Raw genomic sequence first — 26,748 nt, 5'->3', positions numbered from 1 at the left:
CAAAATGGGTATATCGGAGACAAAACCCAATTCAGCTGAATGCTCATTTTAAAATAGCCAAAAGACGTTTTTACAAGTTAAATAAGAAGAAACAGTAAAGTACGATCTGGCCGTTGGATGGCATTCAGACGGAAAAAAAACATTAAAAATTTAATGGGTTTTTTCGTCTGAATGCCATCCTGGCCAATCAGCATGCGTACCGAGGAGAATTAAGCACTAAGCTAATATTGGCCAATCAGCATCCGTGCTGACCATGTTTTTAACAAAAATAATTAAGTTTAAGCATATTTACTCAAGTATTTGTGTGTGTGCGCACATCATCCAGTTCCAGAAGGTACCATCATTTTTCAATTCACAGCCGCCACGCGAAGCCACCAACCCGATCGGAGTGAAGATCTCGGCAGATATGGCGGAGCCTAACATGCCGATGCTGCGCCAGTCTCTAGAGGGAACGCTGTCTCCCTTCGCAGAGACTCGTAAGGGCGCCGAGGCGTACCTGAACACGCTCTCATCGCAGCCCAACTACGTGCTTTTGCTTCTACAAGTTCTCGAGAGTTCAAACGAGAAGCAGGAGGTGCGTCTAGCAGCCGCGCTGCTATTCAAGAACTTCATCAAGCACAACTGGGACCCGGAAAAGCAGGGATGTGTGCCTCAGAACGAGAAGAACCTGGTCAAACAGCACCTGGTGGAGCTCATGTGCCGCATGCCCGAGACTTTACAGAAGCAGCTCATTGAGGCGCTCACGACCATCGGAGAGTACGATTTCCCTGCCCAGTGGATGGACCTACTGGCTCAACTGGTACACAAATTACAGACCGAGCAGGACTGGCAGGTACGCAACGGCGTGCTCATGACAGCCAACACCATTTTCAAGCGGTTCCGTAACGTCTTCAAGTCCGACGACCTGTTTCGCGAGCTCAAGCACTGTCTAGAGGTCTTCCAGGAGCCATTGCTCGTATTCTTTAAGGAGACGGGCGTGGCGCTGCGTGCTCCTGGCGTTGTTGCTGCGCAACAGGCGCAGATGATGACAGCATTGCGATACATGAGCCGCATCTTCTACTCGCTCAACTGGCAGGATCTGCCGGAGTATTTCGAGGACCACATCGCCGAGTGGATGGGCGAGTTCTTGAGCTATTTGAGCTACGAGAACCCGGCCCTTGTAGACGCGGACAACGAGGATGAACCCGGTCCGATTGATCGACTGCTAGTGGCTATTGTGGAGAATATTAATCTGTACGCGGAGAAGTACGACGAGGAGTTCAAGCCGTTCTTACAGAAGTTCACTGAAGTGATCTGGAACCTTCTAGCTAACCGTATTACGCTCTTCCCCAAGCACGACGAGCTGGCAGCCAAGTGTATGAAGTTCCTGACGTCGGTGGCCTCGCGATCGTTCCACCGCACACTATTTGAGTCTCCACAGGTTTTGACAGAGCTGTGCGGGATTGTCGTCACCAACCTGCAGCTGCGCACGTCGGATGAGGAACTGTTCGAGGACAACCCGATGGACTACATTCGCCGCGACATCGAAGGATCAGATGGTGATAGTCGTCGCAGCGCTGCTCGTGACTTGGTGCGCGGCTTGCTTGGCAACTTTGACGAGGCTGTGACGCAGATCTGCATGAACACGATTCAGACGCATTTGCAGCAGTACAAGGCAGATCCTGCTCGGAATTGGGCGATGAAGGACGTGTCGATCAACCTGGTTATCGCTATTTCCGCGATCAAGCAGTCACGTTTGCGTGGTGTGTCCGAAGTGAACAGCCGAGTCCCGCTGATGGATTTCTTTATGGCCGAAGTGCTCCCAGAACTGTCGACACCTAACCAGGCGTCGCTTATTCTGAAGGCCGACGCAATCAAGTTTGTCTCGACGTTCCGTAGCCAGATGCCGGTGGAAGTGATGGATCAGCTCTTCCCTCTTCTGATGAACTGCATGGATCCTTCGCAGTTTGTGGTGCACACATACGCTGCTGCCTGTTTGGAGCGTCTGCTTACCGTGAAGGACCCGTCAGGCTCGCTTCGCTTCTCGAAACAGCGTCTAGCACCGTATCTGGGCAAGCTACTGGAACACGTCTTCAACATCCTGGAACAACCCAACTACCCGGAGAATGATTACCTCATGAAGGTGGTGATGCGAGTGATGAACGTGGCCAAGGAGGACATTTTGCCGCTGACGGACATGGCTGTTAACAAGCTCACCAGTATCCTGAACCGCATCTGTGCCAACCCGAGCAACCCGTCCTTCAGCCACTATCTGTTCGAGTCGCTTTCAGTGTTGATCCTTAATGTGTGCAAGACGAACCCTGCCGCGACGGAGCGCTTCGAAGAGCTGTTGTTCCCGCCGTTCCAGAAGGTACTAACCAACGACGTTGAGGCATTGTCGCCGTACGTGTATCAAGTGCTGGCTCAGATGCTGGAGCTTCGACCGAGCGGCGTCTCAGATGCGTACAAGAGCATGTTCCCCGTGCTGTTGAACCCTACATTGTGGGAACGAGTCAGCAACGTGCCGGCTATTGTGAAGCTCATCGAGGCGTACATGCGGAAGGCCCCGAACGATGTTGCTCAGTCGGTGCAAGGCATTCTCGGTGTTTTCCAGAAGCTGATTTCGTCCAGATCGACAGAAGCCAACGCCTTCTCACTACTGCGTGGGCTCTTTGCGTTCATGCCACGTGAAGCTTACGCGAACTTCCTGAACGAAATTGTGAAGATTCTTATGATTCGACTACAGACGCGCATGGCCGGACGTAACTCTGTGGGCTACACCAAGGAGTTGATCTATACGGTGTCCGTGCTTATCGGAAAGCTCGGCCCGGACACGTTCCTGGCGTCTCTGGAGACGTTGCAGAAGGGAATGTCGACCATGTTCATCAAGTCTGTGTGGCTGCCGTGCAATGCTCGTGGTCGTAGTCCCGCAGAACGAAAGGCTTGCGTTATTGGCTTGACGCGACTGATGTGTGAAACGGAGTTCTGCAGCGCCGACTTGGATATGTGGACGGAGATGCTGGCCGCAGCAGTGAAGGTGCTTGAGGAAGCTGGAGACACTAGTGCAGCTGTCAAGGACGAGGATGAATCGTTGCTGGAGCTGGAACAGACGGGTTACGAAGCTGGTTACGCAAAGCTGTTCTTCGCGTCGGTGATTCCGCTTGACCACTTGCAAGAATACCCTGTGCCATCACGCTACCTTGCCGAGTCGATCGCGAAGCTGTCAGCCTCTAAACCTGGCGTGGTAAGTTCTTCGTGTAGTGTTACGAAGCTGATGTGAGTGCATTATCTAACTATCATTGTTATGTTTTTATCCAGCACTTGGCGTACGCCCAGACAAAACTACCGACGCCCGCAACGTTGACGTCGCTGCAGTCGTATTTTGCGCAGAACAACGTGCCATTCCAGTAGATTGGGTAGCATGGATCGAAGGACAAATTTCACTGTCCGTCATACACTTCAGAAATCGCAAAGATGTGGGGAAATGCTGCGCAGCATGCAGCAGCATTCCATCACGAAAGTTCTATTTGTTATGTTTTCACTAGGAAGAAGAGCGGTTTTTTGGAAGTGCATGCTCTTCTCCAACATACTTAAGTACACACTACTTCGAAGTGTTTATCTTCGGTGTGTTGAGAGCGTTTGGAAAGAAACTTGTGTGCATTTCTTGCTCTATGTAGAGTCTACAGAGGAAGGGGTCCATCATACCCCCACCATACTCAGTATGAGGAAGCCACGTACAGGTGGCATCTCCTCGGCCCTTCCGACCTTAGCCCAGGTTAGGAAGATTCACACGTTTACTGCGGAGCGTTGTACATGTCAATGCTCTCATCGGACTGCGGGGTGGAGATCGTGCGGTTGAACGGGGTGAAGCCCATGTTCTTGGCCTGCATGCGCGCGTCGCAACGCTCAGCGTGCAATCGCTCGAAGTACGCCTGGTTCACATCGCCCGTGACATATTTGCCGTTGAAGCACGACGAGTCAAAGTTCTCCAGCGCTGAGTTCTCCTGCCGCACTGAGTCCTCAAGATCCTTCAAATCCTGGTAGATCATCCACTCGCAGCCAATCTCCTTTGCCACCTGAGCCTCCGTCTTGTTGAAGGCAATGAGCTCCTCCGTCGTGGGCATGTCAATACCGTACACGTTAGGGTGACGGATAGCAGGAGCAGCCGAAGCGAAGTACACGGCCTTGGCGCCGTTCTCACGCGCGATCTGCACAATCTGGCGGGACGTGGTGCCACGCACGATGGAGTCGTCCACTAACAGCACAACCTTGCCCTCAAACTCGGAGCGGATAGCATTCAATTTCATGCGCACCGTCTTCTTCCGTGCGATCTGGCCAGGCATAATGAACGTACGTGCAATGTAGCGGTTCTTGACGAAACCTTCACGGTACGGAATGTTGAGACTCTGCGATGCCTCGAGAGCCGACGTGCGGCTTGTGTCGGGGATAGGAATGACCACGTCAATGCCGTGATCAGGACGTTCGCGCAGAATCTTCTGGGCGAGCTTGGAGCCCATGTTACGACGTGCCTGGTACACCGACACACCGTCGATGAACGAGTCCGGACGGGCGAAGTACACGTGCTCGAAGATGCAGGGCGACAGCTTGGCGTCCGGCACGCACTTGCGCGTGGTCATTTCTCCGCTCTGCTTGATAACCATAGCCTCACCGGGGGCAAAATCACGCTCCGTTTTGAACTCAAGCGTATCGATGGCGACGCTCTCAGAGGCCACGACGTAGTCGGTACCGTGCTGAGTCTTGCGAGTACCGTACACGAGCGGGCGAATACCGTGCGGGTCACGGAAGGCAACGATGCCAAAGCCGTTAATAAGCACGACAGCCGAGTAGCCACCACGGCAGCGCTTGAAGACTCCCGTGACAGCGTCCAGCACCATCTCCGTGTCAAGGGGCTGGTCCACACGCTTGAGCAGCTCATCGGCCAAGATGTTGAGCAGCAACTCCGAGTCCGAGTCGGTGTTAACGTGGCGGAAATTAGTGTTGGCCAGCTGATCCACAAGCTCGTGCGAGTTGGTGAGGTTGCCATTATGGGCGAGCGCCACGCCGTACGGAGAGTTGGTGTAGAACGGCTGCGCCTCCGAGCTGGAGCTCGAACCGGCAGTGGGGTAGCGGCAGTGGCCGATGCCCATGTTGCCGCGCAGGTTGAGCATGTGGTTCTGCTTGAACACGTCACGCACAAGGCCGTTGTCCTTGCGCAGGAACAGACGCTTCTTCTCGCACGTCATGATGCCGGCAGCGTCTTGTCCGCGGTGCTGTAGCACAGTGAGACCATCGTAGAGCCCCTGGTTGCAGTGCTCGTACTTGTTGGCAAGCATCAACGCGATGATGCCACACATGGTTCAAGAAGAGGAGAGGAAGAGGCAAAGGAAGAGAGGACTTGCGAGGAGATTCAGCCAATGCATCTGACAACTCGCGGCGACCGAATGGCTGTCAGAAAAACCTCTTGCGCTTTGTATGCCGAGCCGTTTCGTCGGTCAACCAACAGTTGCCGTTGCGAATCGTCCAATCCGATGAACTCTACAAAGCGATTGGCCAAAATTGGTGTTGTTGAAGTGATGTGCGGCACTATCGCCATCTTTCATGAGGTTTCAAGAACAACCGAGACGACTACGGCACATCAAAGAGCAAAACTGCACAAGATTAATTAAGCTACTGCGCGGTCCCTGGCTGTGGAGTAAGAGACTTGAGCAAAGACTTTGATCTAGTTGCTGTAGTTGATCTCTTCTTCAAGGCCACAACTGGTGCACTAATCGGTCGATCGGGTGACAAGATGGCTCTTGTCGCTGTGATATTCATCAGGCTACAACGAATCGCTGTTAGATCTTTGAGCACGATTGTAAAACACATTTTGAGACTTGTTTACCTGAGCGGAGACGCTTGAGGGATTTTTGTATCTCTTCTCAAAACGGGGGCCGACCTTGGAATCGCAGCTTTCTCACTTGAATGAGAATCACCTGCTGACTGAAATTGTTGATATGGCTGGGGATCAGGCATTGCGAAAAGGGGTTGAGGTGAAAATAACACTTCCTCGGAAGATTCCTCTTGGATGGATTCCTGAACGACGGTCTGGGCGCTAAACGGAATATTGGAGCGGTAGATCCGAGCTGATGATGGTCCTGGGTTCACTTTTCGAAGCTGGCCATTGCCCACATCTTGCTCATCTGCTTCTGTGTCTTTGTCATTATACAGATTGATAACTTCTTTGCGGCACGATAAACAGCGCACGAGGCAGTCTTCATTCTCAGCGTCCAAACCTAGCAAGCGAGCTTCCAATCTGCACCAAAACAAAGCTCATACGGTCAGTTCAGATCGTCAAGCTGGCAAGCTCAGATACCTACTCTTTCAACAACTTCAAGTCCGCTTTCCTCTTCAGACTTCGTCGTAGATTCTCAATGGCTGCAGTATGATCGGGCAATTGTTTGAACTTTTCCATAAAGAGCTCGGTTTGAACATTTATCTGGGCCGGAACGTCTTGTGCTAATGTCTCGACCAGCGTTCGCTGACTTGCAAGTGCTTCCTCAAGTAACGAGTGCCTGGCTTCAGCCTCGCTCTGAGCAGTTGTAAGCTGCATTTGCACCGCACTACGGAGTGAGACTACCTCATTCTCCAGGTCACGCACATTATCCATGGCAGGAGCAGACAGGGACGCAAATCTCGAGTCTATAGTCAGCAAGCTTTGTTCAATATCCGCAACACGTCGTCGAAGAGTTTCGTGCGTAGAGCGGTCGTTCTTTTCTCGCAATTCATTCATAATTTGCTTGAGTGCTGCGAAAATCTCGCGAGACTTTTCCTCCAGCAACTCAATCCTTGACGATACAGTGAAGACGTTCTTCTTGCGTTTGAGCAATATGTTTGTTACGTCCTTCTTCTGCTTTTCCTTGATATGGCCCTTGAGTTGGAACCACTTCTTATGAGCACGCTCTTTGAGCTCAGTTTCTTCTTCGGGTGATAGCATTTGAGCACGTTTAAGCTTCCTGAGAGCTGTCATGGCATTTGAGATCTCCTCAACTACAGCTTCTGCGTCTTGCTCTTCTCCACTGGACGAGTCTGATCCTTCAGAAACGGAATCACTGCCGCTTTCTTGACTCTCCTCTTCGATATTCTCCTGTTCTGTAGTGCTTGTCATAGGGGCTGCTGCTTGAGGTTGAGGTATTAATTTAGGCTCTGCTTGTTCAACTGGCTGGAATTTTACTTGCGGTACTGCCTTTTCAACAGGTGATGATTCGAGTGCTATCCGCTGATCAGGCTTGGGTGTTTCCTGCTCTACAGGCTTTGCCTGTAGAGATATCGATGAGCGTCGCGAGTGCGAACTGCGTTTATTTATCGATAAGCGCCGTGCGGGTTCATTATCAGCGTTTCCCTCATGCTTCTTTGTAGAACTCGATCTTTGGGCCATTTTTGACGATCGTCGACGTGAAGGTGATCGATGCGGCAAAAGCGGATCTACTACTGCCTCTGGAGTACCGGTGTCATGTTGTGGTAGTATTTTATCTTCACGTTGTCGAATTGGCGCACCAGAAACTTCAAATCCTTTGAACTCTGCAGTAACGTGTTCGTTAGCGGTGGATGGAGCTGCTGTGACTGGAGTTGTGCTTACAGCTGCAATAGGCTCAGTGTTTTTCACGTCAACCGCAACAGACTTAGGCCCCGGGTTTTTCTTTTCAACTACTATCGGTATAGATTCCGTGATAGTGGGTGGTATGTCGGCGATTTCCAACGTTGAATTCGAGTCGCAGTCCACCTTGGCAATAATCGGTGATGGGATTTCTGTGGGTTGCGTTGGGGTTACTTGTGGTGCCATCACTTGGTGCTCAGGTACGCCACTTTCAGGTTCCAACCTACTGTTGGGCAGAGTTGGTGTTGCTCTAACAGTGTGGGCCGTGGTTTTCAAAAGAAAAGGCTCGATAGATTGTTCAACTTCAACTGTTGGCAGGACACTTGAGACGGATGGACTGAGGATCGGCATCTTGTCACGAGCATTTTGAACAAGTGTGACGTTAGGCGTCGACTGTTTTTGAGGCCTGGGTTCCGGGGCAACTGCAATTGGAGAGCTTGGGGAGGGTGGTTCTGGTACGATAGTAGGAGCAACCGTTGTTGCAACATTCTGCACAATTAGTATCTCTTTCTCCGCCAACTCGATTGCTCCGGGGTTATTCTCGCTTGACAGAGCATTGGATTGACCGTTGGATGGGTTCAACTCGGAAGCTTGCGCGTTATCCCGTTCTCTCAAACTCAGCTCCGAGGTCGTAGCAACTTCAACGGGAACTTCGGCGACTTCATTTGCTTCGCCCCTGCTCGAAGCCTTGATGTCTACCATAGTCAAAGCTTCATCAATAGCTGTAGGAGGTACTAACTCACTTCGAGAAATCTCAGAATTTGCCGGTGGGGATTCAATTTCAGCAGGAGCCGATACAACCACTGCTGGAATTGGTACCGGTGGAGTACTTGGTATAACCTCGTATTGTTCATGCTTCACGGGTGTCGAGATTTCAACTACTGGGGGTAATGGAGTAGGTGGTAACTCCGTCGATCCATTTGCCTTTACTTTCTTGGTATTATGCTTCTTGTCCTTATTTTTCTTTTTTGCACTTGGCTTCTCAACTTTCTCGGTTTCAACTGGTGTAGGTGTGCCTGTTTCTGAAGTCGTTGCTAGTCGATCAAGAATGGCAGCAGCCATGCCAGTCACACGAACCGCTTTCTTCTCTGTACCAAGCTTCTTGCTTACTGTAGATGCTACGGGTTTAACAGCTTCCGTTTGAGGGATAGCCCAACGATGGGGTCCTCGTGCTTCGTCGTCCACTGCAGCAGTTCCGTCGATATTGTGCGCAATATTTCGAAGCTTCAAATCGAGCTCCGTCATGCCAAAACTCACCTCCGTAAGCCAATTCTCCAGTTTGTCCACCCGACCGCACACCACCCGCAGAATCGCTTCCAGAGCCATCGCTTGCTTCCCTAAATCTTTGAACAAACCCTGGAAAACCTCTCGAGAACCATTTCCAGGGACATCTTGCTGCTCCTGTGCTCCAGACATCTTACCCATCGTGCAATAACCTACTCAAAACCTCGAGAACAAGCCACCTCGCACTAATACCATGCCTCGGGTAGTCTAGAATGCTAATTAGTCCTCTTGAACCGTCGTTGTGGTTTCGCCCTGCTAATTTCAAAAACCTGTAGACCACAAGTCCATCTCTATGACGATCTTGAGGCACTCCTTGACCTTCTTGCTTGTGACTATCATCGCAGCTGGCGATATCTTCGACAGACTGCGAGGTGTTGTGGCCATCGCGACAAGTGGTCGCTTCCAGTTCTCACAAGCAGTCTACTCTACGACCGAAGATTTCGGAGTCGCTTCTATTACTATTCAACGCAGTCTAGGATCTGACGGAAGAGCTGCTGTTTATATATCGACGATTCCGGGAGTGGGAAATGCTGTGGCAGGTCGAGACTTTAAACCGCTTTACAACGTGAGTCTTATGTGGCAAGATGGCGAGGATTTCGAGCAAGCACTCTACGTGCCTGTCTACAATGACGGCAAGCCACAAGAAAGCCCGAAGACATTCATGTTAAAAATGCACGACGCTGTCGGTGCTGAGATAAATCTTGCTCGCAATCAAACACAAGTTGTGCTGGTTCCGCCAGCAAATCGTAAGTTTGCTTTGATTACTTCGCTTTAGTGTCGCTCATCTTTATATTTTTTAGTCGTGCCTGGCAGCTTCACTTTCCAGACTGCTACGGTCACCGTTGCAGAAGGAAATACGTTGACAGTTCCCGTGCTCTGGGTGGCTGGAACGACATCCATGGCGAGTGTGAAATTCGAAGTTGTGTGCAAGAGCGCATGCTTTCCAACGGACTTTGTGCTGGTTTCTCCTGCTACCCATTTGCTGGAGTGGAAACGAGATGATTATCCTGCTTCTGCCACAATTCGATGGCAGAATATCGTCTTGCAAGTGCTCAATGACGAGTTGTATGAGCAAATTGAGAGTTTTAGTATCCGTCTGATGGTTGTAGAGCCTTCAGAGGATTCCACCATCGGCACTGGAGTAATTGCGGACATTGGAGAAATTATTGTGGCTATCGATGGTCCTAATGATGTGCGATCGGGCATGCTGCAGTTTAATGCCGAATGCTTTCCGGACTGTGCAAGTGCAAAGTATGCGGTACAATCAGGTGGCTCCGCGCTAGTGATAGTCCAACGACGCAGTGGCAGCGATGGAGATTGCTCCGTCGTGGTTGCTGCCCAAGATGATACAGCTGTGGCAGGCTTAGATTATGAGCCTTTGGAGCGAGAACTGTTTTGGAAGGAAGGAGATACCAGTGATAGACAAATAGTTGTGACTTCACTTGCTCGAGCAGATCCAAGGCTACCATCACGACGCATAGCACTCGTGCTTCGGAATAACAAGGGTGCTCCAATAAACGGAGCCCACGCCAGCACGTCGTATGTAGATATTACCAGTCCGACAAGTGTTTATCTTGGTGACGTGAACTTTGCTATTCGCGAACCTCTGGAATCGGTATTACGAGCTCCTGACCTTAGCTTCATCGAACTGGCATCACGCAACACAAGTTCTAAGCTCCAGCTATGTCCGAGTACAGTTGTTACAGAACCTGGAGTACTATCGGTGGCAATTCAGCGTAATTTTGCAACCTTTCCTGTCCCCGTACGAGTGACCGTAAAAGCCGTGGCTGGTACTGCAACGCCAGGTGTCGACTACGAGTTTTTGGATAGCGTTGTCACTTGGGGAAACGGGGAAACCGAGGCTAAACAGGTGCTCGTGAAGATACTGAATCCGCCGAATTACGATCCTTACACGCACTTATTCTGGTTGCAATTGTCTGGTGTGACAGGTGCAATAGTTGGTGATTGTAACGTTCTCGAAGTGGTGTTGAAAGGGGTTGCTCAGCGGCCTCACTTGGTTTCGTTTGACTTGGACATGGCACTCGGAACGATGACACTTCGGATGAACATTCCAGTTCAAGCTTCGACTTTGGATGTGACCAAGTTACTGCTTCAATCCGAGCGTGTGCTGAAGAATGGCGCAACTTTTAAATTCACACCACAACAGACTACCTCAAGTAGTACTGACGGATCTACGATTGTGCTAAATATTGGTGCCGGGGACTTAAATTCGCTTAAGCGTGTTATTGGATTGGCAAAAAGCGCGAATTCGGTCTTTTTGAGCACGGAAGCAGGACTTTTTCGATACGTGGTCGACAATTGCCACAGCACTGGGATTCTCGCCTGCTCCTCAGATGTAACCGTGGAGACGCCAAGAAGTGCAGCGCTGGCTGTCGCTACGTTTATAGCGGATACTCTTGCTCCAACCCTCGTAGGTTACAGCTTAGATTTACCACGACGATTGCTGAAGTTGCACTTTTCGGAGGCGGTGAATTTCATAACTCTGAAAATTGAATCGCTGACGCTTGCTGAGGGAGCGGCAGGAATAGATGTCTATAGACTTTCGTCCGCTACTACTCGCCTCTTTTCGCCACAACCAGATCCGTTAAGCGGTGCCACGTTGCGTGACGCAAACCGCCTTCCTGCTGATAACACGTTTCTTACTCTACACCTTGGTCGGTCCGACGTCACAGCTCTGAGCAGCTTTGGTACTGGCCAGTTTGGCATCACAAGAGCGAATACGTTCCTCGGAATTGAGAGTTCGTTTGTGGCGGACTTTGCTGGTAATCCCGTCATGGCTGTCGGGCCACCAGGCAAAATGCTGCAGGTTTCGACTGCAGATTGTTCTCCATGTCCGTCAGGATCGTATCTTACTAGCTCGTGCTCGGATCTAACAGACCGCAAGTGTGGTACCTGCAATGTATGTCCTAGAAACTCATTCGCTCTCGAAACATGCAGAGCTACACAAGATACACTTTGCTATCGTAAGTACTCTGACCCGCTAGCATTTATCCCGTGTACTAACCAGTGTTGTTCATACGGTCTACTAGCATGTACCGAGTGTCGTTCCGGTCAATATGTAGCGGTGGCCTGCTCTCCAATGACCGATCGTGTGTGTGCTCCATGTACTCAATGCACATTAGACGAGTATGAAGTTTCACCATGTGCAGCAGGTGTGGATCGCGTCTGCCGTACTTGCAACTCGTGCACCTTAACTGCAGCTCAGCAGACTCTGTGCCAGCGTAGTCATGTGTGGAAGCGACTACAGATGAGATCACCATTTAGTTGTCCCCAGCCTGGCCAGCAGTTCAAGACCCGCGAGGAGCAATTGCAACGTGCCAAGTCGAACCTGTGTGGCTCAGGACGTTGCTCCTGTGTCGCTACTGGTATACCTGGTAACTCGAATCCAAACGGAGAAGGCTTCCCCGACGATCCACGGTGCACTGGGCCTGTGGCGTACAATATCCTCGTCTAAGAGACAGAAATGCACTCTATTCTATTGGTAATTCTACGCGTTCTTCTAGCTCGAGGCAGCACGGATCTCGTAGAATTCGTACGACAGCTCTTGTGCATCGCTGACAGTCTCAAGAAGCTCAGCGCCGTCAGGAAGCTCGTCTACTGGTGTGATACTGTAGGAGAGATCCGTGCTCGCAGCCAGCAGCGCGTGCAGGTGAACGACACCGAAGCGACTGTGGCTGTTGGCATTCATGAGGTAGGCCACGCTGTTGGGGTTGCTCAGGACGTGGTGGCGCACAACGCGCAGAAATCCTTCAGCTGTGCTTGGCTCGCAGATAATATCGCTGGCAATCACAACTTCCGCCTTGGGAACAGCCTCAATACTTTTGGTGAGGTCCCAGTCCAGCAGCGAAACCTTGACATCAGGCTTCGATGGGTCGTACTCGTGCGTGAACGGTTTGTTAAGTTGCACATTGTACTCGAGCGCCGTGCATGTGTCGGCCTGGTAGTCCGTGAGTGTGGTGTTCTGTGCGTATCGAGCTGCTGTAATGCCTCCAAGTCCAAGGCCACTGCCCACTTCGAGCACACTCTTGCCCACGAACAGATCGCGGTGTTTGTGAATCCAACGCGCCAGCACAAAAGCTGCACCCCATAGAAGATATCCAGTCTTCCTCTGGCCAGTCATACGCGTTGGCACCTGACGAATAAGCACATTAAGAGTGCCCTGGGTGCCGTCAGCATTCTTGGGAACATTATCACGAGGGTCGAAAGGCAACGGCACTGCACGAGGCCACAGGAGCTGCACTTCTCCAACCTGACGCACACGGTGCGGGAATGTGATAGCCGATGGACTGCTCGTACACGCCGTGACGACCTCTGCTGCGGCCTATAGTCCATTAATTAAAGTAATCGAAGCAACGTCAAGTTGGGACTTTGATCTTTGCAGCAATATCAACAATACGGACCTCCTGGATCTCTTCGTTGTCGTGCTCCATTAGACGCATCAGCAATGGGTGAGCTCCGATACGAGCTACAAAACGAAAGCATCAGCAACTTAAGCGTGCAGAATAATAATTCATCTTGCTCTCAAGATCTCACCGATAAACGTAGCATTATCCTCATCGACAACCGTCTCAGCAAGCAGGAGCAAAATTTCGTGCACAATCTTGAGGTCATCTTCGCCTACATCTCCATACATTTGCTTGACAAATGCAGCTAGGTGTTCTGTCGCAATCGTCAAGAATCCAGCTTTCGATAGCAGTACCAAACCGCGTCAATACAGGTTAACAAAGCCCGCCAATGTCTTGTCCACGTACCAAGTCCCAGCACGCAGCGTCCATAGGTGCTGCCCGCCAAAACACGAACATGCTTTCGGGCAGCAGCAGACATAGTCACCTCCTGAACCAGCGGGCGAGTCGCAGCCACGTCCACAGGCAGTGGAGCCGGCGGTGTTGAGCACAGCAGCACCATTCCTTCCACTCGTCACTTGTAAGAATGGTCTGATGACTTGACGGCGCCTGGCTTGGTCACGAATGGCGGTTACGCGCCACGTCAGTGGAGCGCTCTGATTGGCTGACTCATCATTACTAATGTAAAACATGTCGCGGAACTGCAGGTTCGGTCGCAGCAACAATACGATATTGCTACAATCGGGATAAGTTCGTATGGCTCAAGTTGAAGTGGTCAAGAGGACGAAACCCTTCGCTCAGCTCTTGGCAACGTACAGCGGGAGTCCGTAGCAAACTGCAGCGTGGCCATTGAGATACTTGAGCTTGCAGACGCCTCGCGAGGACTGCAGCACCTGCGCCAGTGATCGGCTGTCGTCCTTGTTGTCTGATAGAAGCCATTCTTGTAGCACCTTCACACTCAGCTGGTCAATGTCTCGGTCCGTGACGTCCCAGAGCATCGCCAACACTGCGGGGCTGCCAGCGCGTACATACGCTAGCACAGCGCCACTTGGTCCGAAAATTCCCTCCCGTTCGAGGCGTCCACTGCTACAACCGAAGAGCAACGCGGCGCTGCAATTGGACTTCAGACTGAGGACCTTGTCGCGATGCAAATACGCCTCTCCGGAGCCGTGGCCGCAATAAATATACAGATCTGCGGCTAATAAATAGTTTCTGTGGTAGCAACAATAGTCAGAATTAAGGTCAATAGCACCAGAATCAACTAACACACCTTAGTTTGTCGGGGTCTGGAATTTCCCCCACGATCCCCTCCCAGCCATACGTTGTCGCTCCTCCTTCCAGTATCGGTCCCAGTTGATTCTGTGTCGACTTAAGATCTCCAGCAGGATTCAGCAAATAGCGCACTCTGTCTCGTCGTACCGGTGACAATAGCTTGGCGTTCTGCATGATCAGATCGAGAGACGGCATGCGAGTCACTCCGCTGCAGAGATCCATCACGTCCATGCCTTCCCATGGAAATTGCTGAAGTTGGTGATTCAAGATCAAAATGGTTGAGACGTCAGCGGTATTTCCACCATCACAGCACCCCGTACTTGTTCTTATCCTGTCAACGAGAGCAGCGTCACGGGCAGCAATAAGACGCTTCACCAGTTCCTTCTTTAATCCATCGATATTGAGTCCTTCAGCTGCAAGTAGCTGCTTCACCTCGCCGACCTTCATTCTGGCGATCTTGTCCGTGCTCAAATTGGTCAGATTTGAGTGGGTCGCTTCCGTTGAGTTAGTAACGAAGTCATTTTGATTTGTCCGTAGCACTTGAAGAACTTCTCGAGATACCGAATCAGATAACGGCACCTCGATCTCTGCTGCAATGTGCTTCAGTCCATCGATCACTTCGCTGTCTGGCAGATATTGCTGGGCATTCGAAATTGCGCACAGCAACGTTTGGTTCCTTTCAGCCAGTTTGATTGGACCTGTTTTGGTCTGGGTCAGCAATTCCCAGCATTGACGGACTATTTGACTTTCGAAAGTGGACCCTCCAACGAGCAAACAGCGCCAAAAGCCCAGTTTTTTCTACACATCAGAAAGGCAAAGATAAAACAGGTTAGAGGTCCGTTGGATCATGATGGAAACGCGTAGGACGCCCACTTGTTCGCACCTGCATGGAGATGACGACCTTCTCGATACGTCTGTCCAACAGTTTGCGATTATCCCACCATTTCCTTTTCTGTTCGTCGTTCCATGAACTCGTTTCTTCGGCTGTGTGCCCAGATAAACCCTGCCTTTAAAGCACACATGGACATATGTCAGTAATTTCACGGCAACTTCAGCTCATGTCACCAATAGTATACCTGGAATTTTGAATAATGGCATCCATCTCACGAATGCACTTTGACCAGGATACAGTAGGCAAGCAGAAGGAGATAGGAGTGGAGCCATTTGTCTGCAATATCACACCAAATTAGCATACCACGCTGCCACCATTGAACATACAAAATACGCACCGGAATGCGCGTAACCACGAGCTCAGACGATAAACCTATCGTCAGAGAAACAATGACCCAGTTGTCTGGCAGGTGTTGAACCTTCTCAGCAATGCCCTGGGCCATTCGGGTCAGATATTCTTGAGGTTCCTGCTTTTGAAATGCGTTTGAGCCAGCAGCCAACTGCTCAAGCTGCACCACTAAACCGTCCTGAGTCGAAGTATCGTTGTCCATTGCTATAGAAATCGCATCATCGCTGCCAGCATTTGCCAGCAGAGCACAGCTCGCCCACGACAGAAAGGCAGCCCGAGCACCTCCATCCATGGAGCTGGCGTCATCGCGCGTGTTCTCCTCAATCTCTGCAAAATACGCCATTCCCAAAGCTGTCCGCAATTCTTGGTTTAAATGAGGGATACCCAGATGGTCTCCAAGCAAATAGGCTCCTTCCAATAAAGAAAGCGTCCGACCTAGGCTGGTAAAAGCCCGAGGTGAGGCCGACCGCAGCAACCTTGTATTGATGCGTCCGAGTTCAAGCATGCTCTTGACTCGCTCCAAATGAACATCACAAGACTTCAGTGACCGCTTGAGCTTTTTCATCGACACGAGGAGTGATTTCACTGCTGATACGTTCGAAAAATCGCTGGTTTGGCTTTGCAGTCGTGTATACTTGCGCCAGCATCGAGCCTTTACTCTTCCCAATCTCTTGGAGATGGAAGATTGACAATCTTCAGTAACATCCACAATCTCAATGGCTTTTGCATAACATGCCAGTGCTTCTTGGTGCTTGGCCTCGCTGAGATGTACATCTCCTTGTTGAACGATTTCGTCGCACTTTTGCTCAATGATTGCCGGATCAAATTGGATCGTCGAGCGATGTTCATCAGCTATAGAGTGATTGGTTTTTGATTGCTGATTGGGCTTCGGGTTCAATGACAGTAGAGACATAGCTACTTTCGCCTTCTCCAAGTGGTTTGCGTTCAGCTCCAGCTCCGCGTATTCGTAAAAAGGTCCACGGCGGAAGAATCGCAGGTTCAAACCACCTACGAGACGCATTGCCTCCGTCAAGTAAGATGCAGCCCTTCAGCACAACGCAATACGATTAGGTTAGCCGGTACTGCACGTCAATAATTTATGCAAAGAGCTTACCTGTGTGGCTGATCAGCCAGGCTATACAGAGACGCTATCCGACACAGTGACACCTTCGCGGCTAGCAGTAGGTCCCATGAAGAGCATTCTAGCGCCATGAAATACAGAAAATGTGCTGATTTCCGTTGCAAATATTCCGCCGCCGAGATTTCTCGTGGTAACTCGAAACACGCGGCCTCAGTATGTGACGAGGGAGCAGTAAACTTCTTCGCCATCTTCCAACAAACTTGCAACGCTGACTTAGCTTCCGTGATAGCGTCTTTGCTTCGTCCTTCATAAAAGTGGATGTCCGATAGGATCGTGTGGACAAACAACTCTCGCATGCCTATTCCCTTTGCTACGGTTGCAGTTTGGCAATACTTCACGTTTTGTTTTATATCACCGAGCGTGGTCATCGCACTGAGCAAATGTTGGCACGCTTGGTCTCTGATGGCACCCAGATGAGAGGTCTTCGCAGCAAACAGATCTCTGTCAACCTGCTCAAATAGCTGCATTTCTCTGTTATCGCCTGCAGTTGCAGCACCTTCTTCCACAGTCAAGACCATTTCTCTCGAGTCCATAACCATCAGACCGATAGGAGGAGGAATCACACTCGACATTAAGCCTTGAGCATTTTCAGACATGTGCAATGTCTGGAGCAACTTCCTGGCCGCCTGTTCCAGTGGAGAGCACGAAATGAGAGACAGCGTGTTGTACACGGATTCCAAGCATTGCACAGCGTAAAGTCCATCAAACAGAAACCCACACGAGTCTTCTCCGTCCCAGTAGGCCAAACAGCGCTCAATGTCTGCAATTGCACTCTCTTCGCTGACGGAGATATTTCCAGATGCAACGTATTCATCTGAGGAGCCACCATAGCTCACCAGCAGCGCCATCTCCATCGTTACCACTCCACACCATCCATAAATCCCTCCGAGATCAACACCTACAGCATCACAAAAATTCAAAAGGTTTTCGGTAGCTTCAGCTAAGGAGTGATGTACAAGTCGAAGTCCTTCAATTGTGTCGCGAATGTTGCGTTTGGCGTAGTAGCAGCAGTAAATCAGCTTGCGATCTGCCAAAGACTGAGAGACATCCAGCAAAATGCTGATAGGGAATTCACCGTTTATCGCCTTCATTTTTTTCTTCACCAACTTAACTGTTAAGTAGTGTTCAAGTTCACAGCACATCTGCACGCGGACCACCGATGACATGTCAACATCACCTGACAAGGCGCAAGACTTGCCTCGCAAGCTTACCACAATTGTAGCAGATGCTCGGTCGAAGGCATCCCTAAATTCTCTCCACAGTGTCACAATCTGATGCTCAGATATTTGGCGAGACTTGAAAACGTGGGTGATATTGTCCAAGAAAATCTTGAACTCATTTATGATGGAAGGTTGTTCCTCCTCCTCCATAAACTTCGCTTCCTCCAGGATGCAAGACACGTACTTGTCGACAATTGCTCGTGGAATTATCTCATGGATGTCTCCACAATACAAGATAGAGTACCCTGTGAATAATCGTGATTTTGTGCAGTTTCCCAATTCACGGTAGCAATGTGCCAGCAATGAGGCGATAGCATCCGCTTTCAGCTGAGTATGCGCTTCGTGAATACCTTCTACATCGAGGTTACTGCACATTACATACTCCAAGTAGCTTTCCACAACTTCGAATGCTCCCAGTAGAGCTGAGATCGTATCCTGGTAGTTTCCCACTTTGTAGCAACGAGTTGCGCAGCTGTAACACTCTCGCGCAATAGAGTTCAGATCGCCAAGTACTCCGTTGATAATCGAGTCACTCAGTTTCCCATCCATAATCGCGTTGTCCAGAAGCTCACGAACTGAAGTCACATGTCGAGATAGCATGCGCAAGGCAGGTTTAGTGGTTGCAGAATTATCTGCAAGACAACACCGCACCGATAGTATAACGTCCATTCGATGGAGTCGTGATTGTTCTAGGATGAGCGTTTCCATCAACTTAGCGTCCGAGTTGGCCACTGAAGACCATACTTCCTTTACCGCTTTGCATATTTCATCAAAACTACAATATTCACGGTTAGACTAATTAGAAATACAATGCAATCACTAATTCTAAAGCTTCTTACCTCGTTATGACTTGGTAGTATAGCTGGTATTTTGCAGAATGCTGAACAGCGATAGCATAGTTGAACATTTTCGTCGAGCTTCTCTTTAAGGAACGAGTCATGAACGGTACAAATCCAGGGTGATCTTTCGAGTTCATTGACGCGAAGCTATATGGTGCCAACGCTTCGAGCTTTTTCAGATACACTCGCGCAGCCTTTTCACATTGATCAGTCCATTTGTCGGAGGAAATGTTGTGAACGAGATCGCGTATCATTCTACCAGTGCCGGTTTCCAGATTCTTGTCAATAGCAGAGCTGCTGAAACCATCTCGTGAGATAAAACAGCTTCCTCGATTTTCAGAACTAGCTGCACTGAAGAGAGAACCTGCAGTGGAGACTACTAGACAGGTTTCAATAGCTTTCCCCGCGCTTCCAAATAGCTGCACATACTGGACCGCATTTTCGAGAATCATTGCACTCCTTAAGTGCATCCCAGATAATTCACAAATTAAAGCGAAGTGCTCGAGCCATTGGATATACTCCCACTGAAGGGAATCGGACTGTTCAACATTTCAAAACAACACACGAAAAAACCGTTAATTACGTTGCCTTGAAATTTAAAGTATGGACCCTATCACAATTTTTACGTACGCGGTGTATGTGCGTCGAACAGGGATGTGAGTCACTCAAAGCGTTCGCTGATTGATCATAAAACCAGTATAGTTCCTTGAGTCCCTGCTGTGATCTTTTAGTTGCCCGTTCGTGCTGGACACCAACGCGGTGGACCTATTGAACATTCAGAGAAAAAGTTAGCCCTCCGCCTCGATCCGCCTCAACTATCTTATCACGCAATTCTCCCACCTGTTGCACAAAGTATGAAGAACTGTAGTTTGAGCATTTGAGCAGGAATGACAGGGCTGTGAAACGAAATCGGAGTCCACCACTTGTTGTGTCAGGCTTTGGTTTGGCACCATTCACCGCTGCAGCAATTTTCCACAGTACTCGAAAAGTCCGATCACTGAACGATGACGCCAACTCTGCATCCTGCTCTGAACTTCTTCGTAAATGCGAGATCCACGGAGACAGAGTTGTTTCTGCCACTTGCAGCACCACCTGCAATATTTTTTAAGTCAAGCTTAGTTGCATAGGTATCCAAACAATTCGGCGTCAAAGTTTTCATACCTCGTATTTTTTTACGGCAGATAGCAGCGAGACGCAGATATTCGTGTGACCCAATAATAACCGAGCGAACTGAGCTGTGTGAAAACTTTTTGGAGTTGGAAATTCCGCCGCAAGCTCAGCTTTTCCCATCATTTCACTGGCGAGAGCATCGTCATTTTCATCTTGCCAATCCAGCAATCTCATTAACTGCGACTTCTCACTCGCTCCATTGCTCAGTTTCAAGTGCGCCTGCCACAGTCGAGCATGAACACACGCAGTCATACAGGCCGCCGCCTCTTTCATCTGCCCAACATCCAACGAACCGTTAATTGAATACCCAGTCACATGAACCGTCAGTATGCAACCCCACCCACCTTCGGAATATCCGCATATTTCTTGGCAATTTGGTAGAGCAGATTGTCCACCACGAGATCTCCCAGCCGCACCGCATGCTCCAGTGCACATACAACATATAGCGCCACACACGCCAGATCCATCGCCGCAACCAGATCGTCCAGTTCTGCATCATAAAGAAATAACATCGTCAATACTTCGTTTCCATCAACATAAACATGTGCGTCTATTGACCTTCTTCCTTGGCTACAGCGCCACTGGTGACCGCGTAAACTTTCACAAGGCTCTGTGCCATCTTGGCCGCGAACACAACGTCGGTCTTGCTGCTGCTGCTTACGCGTTGACGTTTGGCATCCCTCTCTTGAGTCAGTGATTGGGTCCAATCTGGCACACGGCGCTCGACCGCCGCTTTCAGCAAGGAGAGAGTCGTTGAAGACGAGTTTGTTGCGCTGACATTGCGTACGAGAGCTGCTGCTTGAGGTGTGAAGAGAGTGAGCGCTCTGTGCGCTGCTCCACGCCGCTGGACGAGCGCAAGAAGTTGGTCACGGGTGGCGCCAACCTTCGCATTCCCTCGCATTTTTTTTTGAATGGGAGTTTTCCAGTTAAGTTCCAGTAAAGTTCGCGTGAAATGCGAACTTAGCGCTGTAGTGCACAACTATTCGCCGACTTGAATGATAGGGATGCGCAATGGGTGGAAGAGCGCGCTGGCCACAGCCTTGTCGATTACAAGACATCAGCGATGCTTGCCTACTGGAGCCACATTGGCGCGCTTCTTGTCCACCGAGGCGGCGGCGCTGGAGACGCCGCAGCTGCAGCGCAAGTGCGTCGCGTATCGTTTGGGCAGCGTCGAATACGAGACCGCATGGGACTGGCAGAAACAACTCATCCAGCAGCGTGTTCTGGCCATTCGCGCCGGCCAATCGGTGGAGAAGGATGTGGTTCTTATTCTGGAACACCCGGATGTATACACACTGGGTCGTGGAGGCACCATGGAGAACGTCAAGTTTGATCCGGAAAAGGAGCATGTCAAGCTGGTTCGCGTAGATCGCGGCGGTGAAGTTACGTACCATGGCCCCGGACAGGTTGTGGTATACCCGATACTGGATCTGACGCAACACAAGAAAGACCTGCATTGGTACCTCCGCCAGGTGGAGGAGGTGGTGATTCGCACACTGGCCAAGTTTGACATTCAGGGTGAGCGCGTGGACGGACTAACGGGTGTGTGGGTGGAGGAGAAGCAGGGATATGAGGATGGAGAGCATCGCAAGGGGAACTACGAGCGTGAAATGCGCAAGATCTGTGCGGTAGGTACGCATGCGAGTCGCTGGGTGACCATGCACGGCTTCGCTCTTAACGTTACGACGGATCTGCGCGGGTTCGATCGTATTATTCCGTGTGGTATTGACGACCGCGCTGTCACGAGTATCGAGCGCATTCGTCCAGATGCGACCATTAAGGATGTACAGGATGCTGCAAGTGAGGCCATCAGCGAGGTCTTCCACCTCGATATGGAAGATGTTGAGGCCAAGACGCCGCTGTAGAGTGCATATACCTGTATTTTGATGCTGTTTCCCTTTTGATCTATTCGACGCGAGATACTTGATGCAGCTGGTCGAGTGTGAAGGCGACGATGCTGTCGACTGTTGCAAGGCCTCCGTTGCCTGTGTGAAGCACATTAAGGTCAGGAGGTTTGCAGTAAATGTGAATAGAGAACCAAGTGAACTTCGTTCGTACCAACAACTCCGCAGGCCAATTTCTTCTCGATTGGAGGAACCATCTTGTACCCAAACTCGTCCAGCACTCGAATCTGTTGTGCAGTGATCGGGTGGTTCCACATGTCCGTGTTCATGGCAGGAGCGTAGATGAAAGGCTTGGTCATGATCCACGCCCGAGCGACGCAGGTCTGTCCATGTAATACCACAAACATCACGTCAAAAATGCACCCAATAACGAGCTCAAGAACGTACGAGGAGGTTGTCAGCCAAGCCATTCGCGAGCTTCGCTAGCGTGTTCGCCGACATTGGTGCCAGTAGCATCACATCTGCCCAGTCCTTCAGCTGCAGCAAAGTTAAACGCGCACACAGAGCGATAGGGGTTCGCGCGTTAGTGTAATTATCACCGCCACTTCGCTCCCGACGCACCTCAATGTGGCGCACGCTGTCCCCTACGACGTTCCATCCCTCCCATTCGTCTTCGTCTCGAACGACAACAATTCTGCCTTTACCACCACCAGACAATTGCGTTGCTGCATGGAACTCCTCCCAGGCCGCTTCGTTGTAGTCCTTGGCACGTTGAAGAAAGAAATCCGCCGACTTGGTGAGCACCACACACACCTGCTCTTAACACAACAACTTCAGCATCGGAGGAGCAACTTTCCACTCTTTAAAGCCACCTCTGCCGTCTCCGATAGCCGCACAGCGATCTCCGGCACCTTGACTGTCGCCACGCTGCCGCTCGCGCACAGCAGCACACAAGGCCGCATATCCTCCGTATCAGAATAAACTTATTATATTACTAAATCGGGGTTGCCTCTTTACTGAGAGTGATGGTCATCTGCCAGCAATACTGGGCTGCTCATTTGGCAATGGAAAAGGTGGTGCACAAGCTGGAGCTGCACGGGCAGCAGCCAACGCCACTTGCGGATCAGGTCACTAGTCAACCGTCTTTGCTGGAGAATGTTACGCTACACGATTATCAACTGATAGGGCTACAGTGGCTGCTGCGCAAGCATGAGCAAGGGCTGAACCCCATTTTGGGGGACGAAATGGGATTGGGAAAGACCCTGCAAGTCATCTCGTTCATCGCGACTCTAGTCACCTCTGACCGGGAGCAAAAGAAAGCCGAAGGAGGTCGGTACTTGGTCGTCGCACCACTAAGCGTGCTGCCCAATTGGATGGAGCAGCTCGAGCAGTTCGCACCCAGCATTTCGACAGTCATGTACATTGGCCCCGCTAAAGATCGGGAGGAGACGCAAAAAGTCATTGAGGCCAGTCCAGTGGATCAACCGCTGGTGGTCGTGACGTCCTATGAGATGTTATTATATGACCATGAGTTCTTCCGCAAGGCACTGTGGGAGGTAGCGATTATGGACGAAGGACACCGACTGAAGAACCCAAAGGGCCAACTCCATGGAGTCGTCTCGACCAAACTGCGGTCAAAGCACATGGTAATACTCACGGGTACTCCCATTCAGAACGGTCTGCAAGAGCTCTTTGCGTTGCTGTCGATTCTGAATCCGAGTGTCTTCAATAACCAGAAGCTGTTCGAAGCCACGTTCAGAGACTATTTTTCAGCCAAGGCACAGCGACTTGATGAGGATCGACAGTCCAAGTCGAAGCGGGTGAGCAAAGCGGAAGAGCTGATGCGTAGACTACTGGCTCCACTACTGCTGCTACGTACGGTGCAGGATGTTCAGGGAGCATTCACGTTACCGCCGCTGTCCGAAATGGTGGTGCATACACCCATGTCGGCGATGCAGCGTGCATACTACAAGGAAGTAATTGCGAGAAATGCTGAGGTCCTGAATAGCGCAGCGAAAGCTGCAAGGAATAGGTAAGCCTTGCACGTTGGATACTTACGGATCTACCGACGCTGACGCTACGTTGTGCTGTAGGATTCCGTTGCTAAATATTTTACCGCAATTGCGAAAAGCGTGCAACCACCCGTACCTATTTCCTGGAGCAGAACCGGAGCCATTTGTGGAAGGAAGTCATTTGTACGAAAACAGTGGCAAGCTCTTTGTCCTGCATCAAATTTTGCCGCGATTGAAACGAAAGGGTCACCGGGTGCTGTTGTTTAGCCAGTCCCCACCTTTCCTGGATATTATTCAGGATTTTCTCACACTTGAGAGCTTCGCATACGAGCGGATCGACGGGTCTGTACGTGGCAAAGAGCGTTGGCAGTGCATCGAACGCTTCAAGAAGGACCCAGAGACTTTCGTCTTTCTGATCTCCACACGAGCTGGAGGTTTGGGACTGAATTTACAGAGCGCAGACACGGTCATTTTTGCAGACTCGGATTACAACCCGCAAACGGATCTCCAGGCGATAGCGCGTGCGTATCGACTCGGTCAAACCAAACCTATCCATGTGATCAAATTTTTGTGCGCAAACACAGTCGAAGAGAGCATATACCGGCGCACTCTGAAGAAAATGCGCATGGCCGATCGCATTCGTAACCTTGCGCGCCGAAGTGAAGACGAGGACGACGAAACTGATGACGATAGTAACAAGAGTTTGTTGGATATGATCCAGTTTGGATTACACCGCCTGATGCAAGAGGCTGCCGGGGAGGATGAAGACTCACTGATGAAGCCTCTGGAGGAGGAATACATTGAACATATTCTTACCCGGAAATCACTCCATCCAATTGAAAAGATTATTGGGGGGTCCGACGATAAGACAGGATCAACTTTGATGAGCGACAAACTGCTAGAGTCAGGCGGAGATTTTCAAGAGGAAAACATGTACTACTTTGAAGGAGAAGACTACAAAAAGACCGTGAATAACAAGGCACAAGATGCAGAGTTGCTCGAGAAATTATGCAAAGAAGCCGCAACAAGTACAAAGCGGCAGACAAAGACAGCACGTAAGCGATATGAACAAGAAGACGAAGAGGAAGACGAGGAAGATGAGGAGAGGGCAATTGAGAATGAAGCGGAGCAAGCTCGAAAACGAGAGGAACGGCGTCAAAAAGCGCTGGAAAGGAAACTTGCTCAGTGGAAAGCTAACAAGTACACATCGGCAGCTATCGATCCAGCAGACGGCTGTGTGCCATCATCACCGCGTAGTTCTGACGGCTACGACTCCTCCAGAAGCCCGGGGCGGCTGTACTACCAGTCCGGCGATGCCAGCCATCCTCCTCTTACGAGTTTACGTTCAAGCCCCTACATTGTTGTTCATTGCGTTGACAACAGCGGTGTTTGGTGTTCGCGTGGATTCTTTCGCAGCCTGTCGGCGCTCTCATCTGCTATCCAAAAGCAGTATGAAGCGGCTGGACGCAACAGTGACCTCAAGCTTGGCAGCGCCCATTTGATTCGACTACCAGAGACTGACAACAACGCGCCAAACGACGGATATGTGTGCTTACTCGTTGTACAGGGATTCGTTGGGAAGAAGAAGCAGCGCGTGGGAAACGGACCCGGCGTGATACAAGTTATTCGCCAGGGCAAGTCGTCGACCTTTCGGCTCAATGCACTGGAGACTGCGCTGCAGGCTTTAGCGTATCGTGCACTCGAGTTGGGGGCCACAGTTCATCTACCCCGTATTGGCTATGGAACTCCGAATTTCAATTGGTATGCTGTTGAGCGTTTGCTGGCACGCAATCTTCGGGACGTGGGTGTTGAAGCAACCATTTACTATTATTCACGAAAAAGTTAGTTTGTCAAATCTCAGCAAGAACATACAACTTAACCAACGGAACAAGCTTAACACTGCGCTCATGATCACATGTAGTGCGTCTCGAAGTCGGGGAAGCCATCAGCTATATCGTTCTGAGGTTCTATCCCGATTGCACTGAGGATAGCCGTAAGTAACCCTCTTTTATTCTTCAGTGTCTCGATCTTGTCCTTAATATCATCAATGTCGCGTTCTAGTTGTCCGATGTCATCGTTCAGCACCGTTAATTGGTCGAGCGTATAGTGCTCCTTTGATCTGTTAGTCGTGGTTGCGGCCAAGTCCGGGCTCTTCTCTTCCCATTGCGACTTCAGTAGCTGCAGTTCTACATCCAGGTTTGCAGATTTGTTCATAGTCTCGCGAAGTTGGATTCGAGTCTTAAATTCACACAGTGGGTTCGTGCATAGTTCCCTGTGCGCTTGTGTGTTATGCCAATTACGACAAAGGTGATCACGGCAAGGAATCCCTTCACTACATTTTCGCGAAATATTTTTCTCGCAATTCCTGACGCAGCGTTTACCGGGAGGTGGCTTGCAGTGGAATGAATCCACCAGTTGAATTGACATTCGTAAGCACGATTTGTAGTGCTTAACCTGCAGTGGAGTCCGCATTCCTGCGTCGCAAAGGCCTGGAACTGGTTGCTCAACGTCTTCTACTGAAGAAGCGTCTTTCTCCTGATCAGATGCAGCGGCGGTGTCTAAAGGCGTATCCGTCACCACACCTTGGTGAAATTCTGTCAGCGCGTCACTTTTACCATCGGTGTTGCATCTCGCGTCTTCACCGTGCACAGCTACAGTGTTTTGCGTCGTTGATACTTCTGCACTTGTGAGCTCAGGTTTGTTGTTCTCAGCACTGTCGATATTCCTCAATTCACCACTTACTTGTGCCC

At 50.4% G+C, this 26,748-nt stretch overlaps 10 protein-coding genes across 11 annotated transcripts; 4 read left to right on the top strand and 6 right to left on the bottom strand.

Annotated features, from left to right (window-relative positions):
• Positions 1-345: 345 nt before the first annotated feature.
• On the top strand, positions 346-3,637 carry PPTG_14719 (hypothetical protein). Its single transcript, XM_008911219.1, has 2 exons — positions 346-3,223; positions 3,298-3,637. Exons 1-2 carry the CDS (start codon positions 407-409, stop codon positions 3,388-3,390), a joined length of 2,910 nt encoding a protein of 969 aa, XP_008909467.1. The 5' UTR covers positions 346-406; the 3' UTR covers positions 3,391-3,637.
• On the bottom strand, positions 3,442-5,431 carry PPTG_14718 (amidophosphoribosyltransferase). The gene has a single exon (XM_008911218.1). The coding sequence runs from the start codon at positions 5,331-5,333 to the stop codon at positions 3,774-3,776; it is 1,560 nt and encodes a 519-aa protein (XP_008909466.1). The 5' UTR covers positions 5,334-5,431; the 3' UTR covers positions 3,442-3,773.
• Positions 5,432-5,630: 199 nt separating this feature from the next.
• Positions 5,631-9,037, bottom strand: PPTG_14717 (hypothetical protein; the record flags this gene model as incomplete). Its single annotated transcript, XM_008911217.1, has 3 exons — positions 5,631-5,797; positions 5,861-6,271; positions 6,336-9,037. The coding sequence occupies 3 exons, from the start codon at positions 9,035-9,037 to the stop codon at positions 5,647-5,649; spliced, it is 3,264 nt and encodes a 1,087-aa protein (XP_008909465.1). The 3' UTR covers positions 5,631-5,646.
• A 151-nt stretch (positions 9,038-9,188) lies between these two features.
• Positions 9,189-12,371, top strand: PPTG_14716 (hypothetical protein; the record flags this gene model as incomplete). Its single annotated transcript, XM_008911216.1, has 3 exons — positions 9,189-9,642; positions 9,697-11,880; positions 11,947-12,371. The coding sequence occupies 3 exons, from the start codon at positions 9,189-9,191 to the stop codon at positions 12,369-12,371; spliced, it is 3,063 nt and encodes a 1,020-aa protein (XP_008909464.1).
• Positions 12,372-12,416: 45 nt separating this feature from the next.
• Positions 12,417-13,822, bottom strand: PPTG_14715 (hypothetical protein; the record flags this gene model as incomplete). Its single annotated transcript, XM_008911215.1, has 4 exons — positions 12,417-13,238; positions 13,318-13,382; positions 13,451-13,600; positions 13,669-13,822. The coding sequence occupies 4 exons, from the start codon at positions 13,820-13,822 to the stop codon at positions 12,417-12,419; spliced, it is 1,191 nt and encodes a 396-aa protein (XP_008909463.1).
• Positions 13,823-14,057: 235 nt separating this feature from the next.
• PPTG_14714 (hypothetical protein) lies at positions 14,058-21,043 on the bottom strand (the record flags this gene model as incomplete). Its single annotated transcript, XM_008911214.1, has 12 exons — positions 14,058-14,472; positions 14,531-15,330; positions 15,416-15,539; positions 15,609-15,700; positions 15,762-16,818; positions 16,887-18,908; positions 18,973-19,511; positions 19,603-19,737; positions 19,813-20,064; positions 20,134-20,415; positions 20,487-20,632; positions 20,701-21,043. 12 exons carry the CDS (start codon positions 21,041-21,043, stop codon positions 14,058-14,060), a joined length of 6,207 nt encoding a protein of 2,068 aa, XP_008909462.1.
• A 13-nt stretch (positions 21,044-21,056) lies between these two features.
• PPTG_14713 (lipoyl(octanoyl) transferase) lies at positions 21,057-22,985 on the top strand. The gene has a single exon (XM_008911213.1). The coding sequence runs from the start codon at positions 21,138-21,140 to the stop codon at positions 22,005-22,007; it is 870 nt and encodes a 289-aa protein (XP_008909461.1). The 5' UTR covers positions 21,057-21,137; the 3' UTR covers positions 22,008-22,985.
• PPTG_14712 lies at positions 22,003-23,037 on the bottom strand. 2 transcript variants are annotated; one of them, XM_008911211.1, is made up of 5 exons: positions 22,859-23,037; positions 22,608-22,799; positions 22,434-22,523; positions 22,201-22,369; positions 22,003-22,127 (listed from the first exon to the last, which is right to left on the bottom strand). In XM_008911211.1, the coding sequence occupies exons 1-5, from the start codon at positions 22,946-22,948 to the stop codon at positions 22,048-22,050; spliced, it is 621 nt and encodes a 206-aa protein (XP_008909459.1). In that variant the 5' UTR covers positions 22,949-23,037; the 3' UTR covers positions 22,003-22,047. The 2 variants fall into 2 exon arrangements, with proteins under 2 accessions (XP_008909459.1, XP_008909460.1); XM_008911212.1 differs by having other exon boundaries at positions 22,201-22,799.
• On the top strand, positions 22,990-26,247 carry PPTG_14711 (hypothetical protein). Its single transcript, XM_008911210.1, has 2 exons — positions 22,990-24,018; positions 24,080-26,247. The coding sequence occupies exons 1-2, from the start codon at positions 23,012-23,014 to the stop codon at positions 25,842-25,844; spliced, it is 2,772 nt and encodes a 923-aa protein (XP_008909458.1). The 5' UTR covers positions 22,990-23,011; the 3' UTR covers positions 25,845-26,247.
• Positions 25,802-26,263, bottom strand: PPTG_14710 (hypothetical protein). Its single transcript, XM_008911209.1, has one exon. It carries the CDS (start codon positions 26,210-26,212, stop codon positions 25,910-25,912), a length of 303 nt encoding a protein of 100 aa, XP_008909457.1. The 5' UTR covers positions 26,213-26,263; the 3' UTR covers positions 25,802-25,909.
• Between the last annotated feature and the right edge of the window lie 485 nt (positions 26,264-26,748).

The sequence above is a fragment of the Phytophthora parasitica genome, assembly GCF_000247585.1.
Source record: "Phytophthora parasitica INRA-310 unplaced genomic scaffold supercont2.41, whole genome shotgun sequence".
In the NCBI taxonomy this organism is placed as follows: Eukaryota; Oomycota; class Peronosporomycetes; order Peronosporales; family Peronosporaceae; genus Phytophthora; species Phytophthora nicotianae.
Note: the sequence above shows the minus strand (reverse complement) of the source record. Positions and strands in the feature narration are given on the sequence as shown.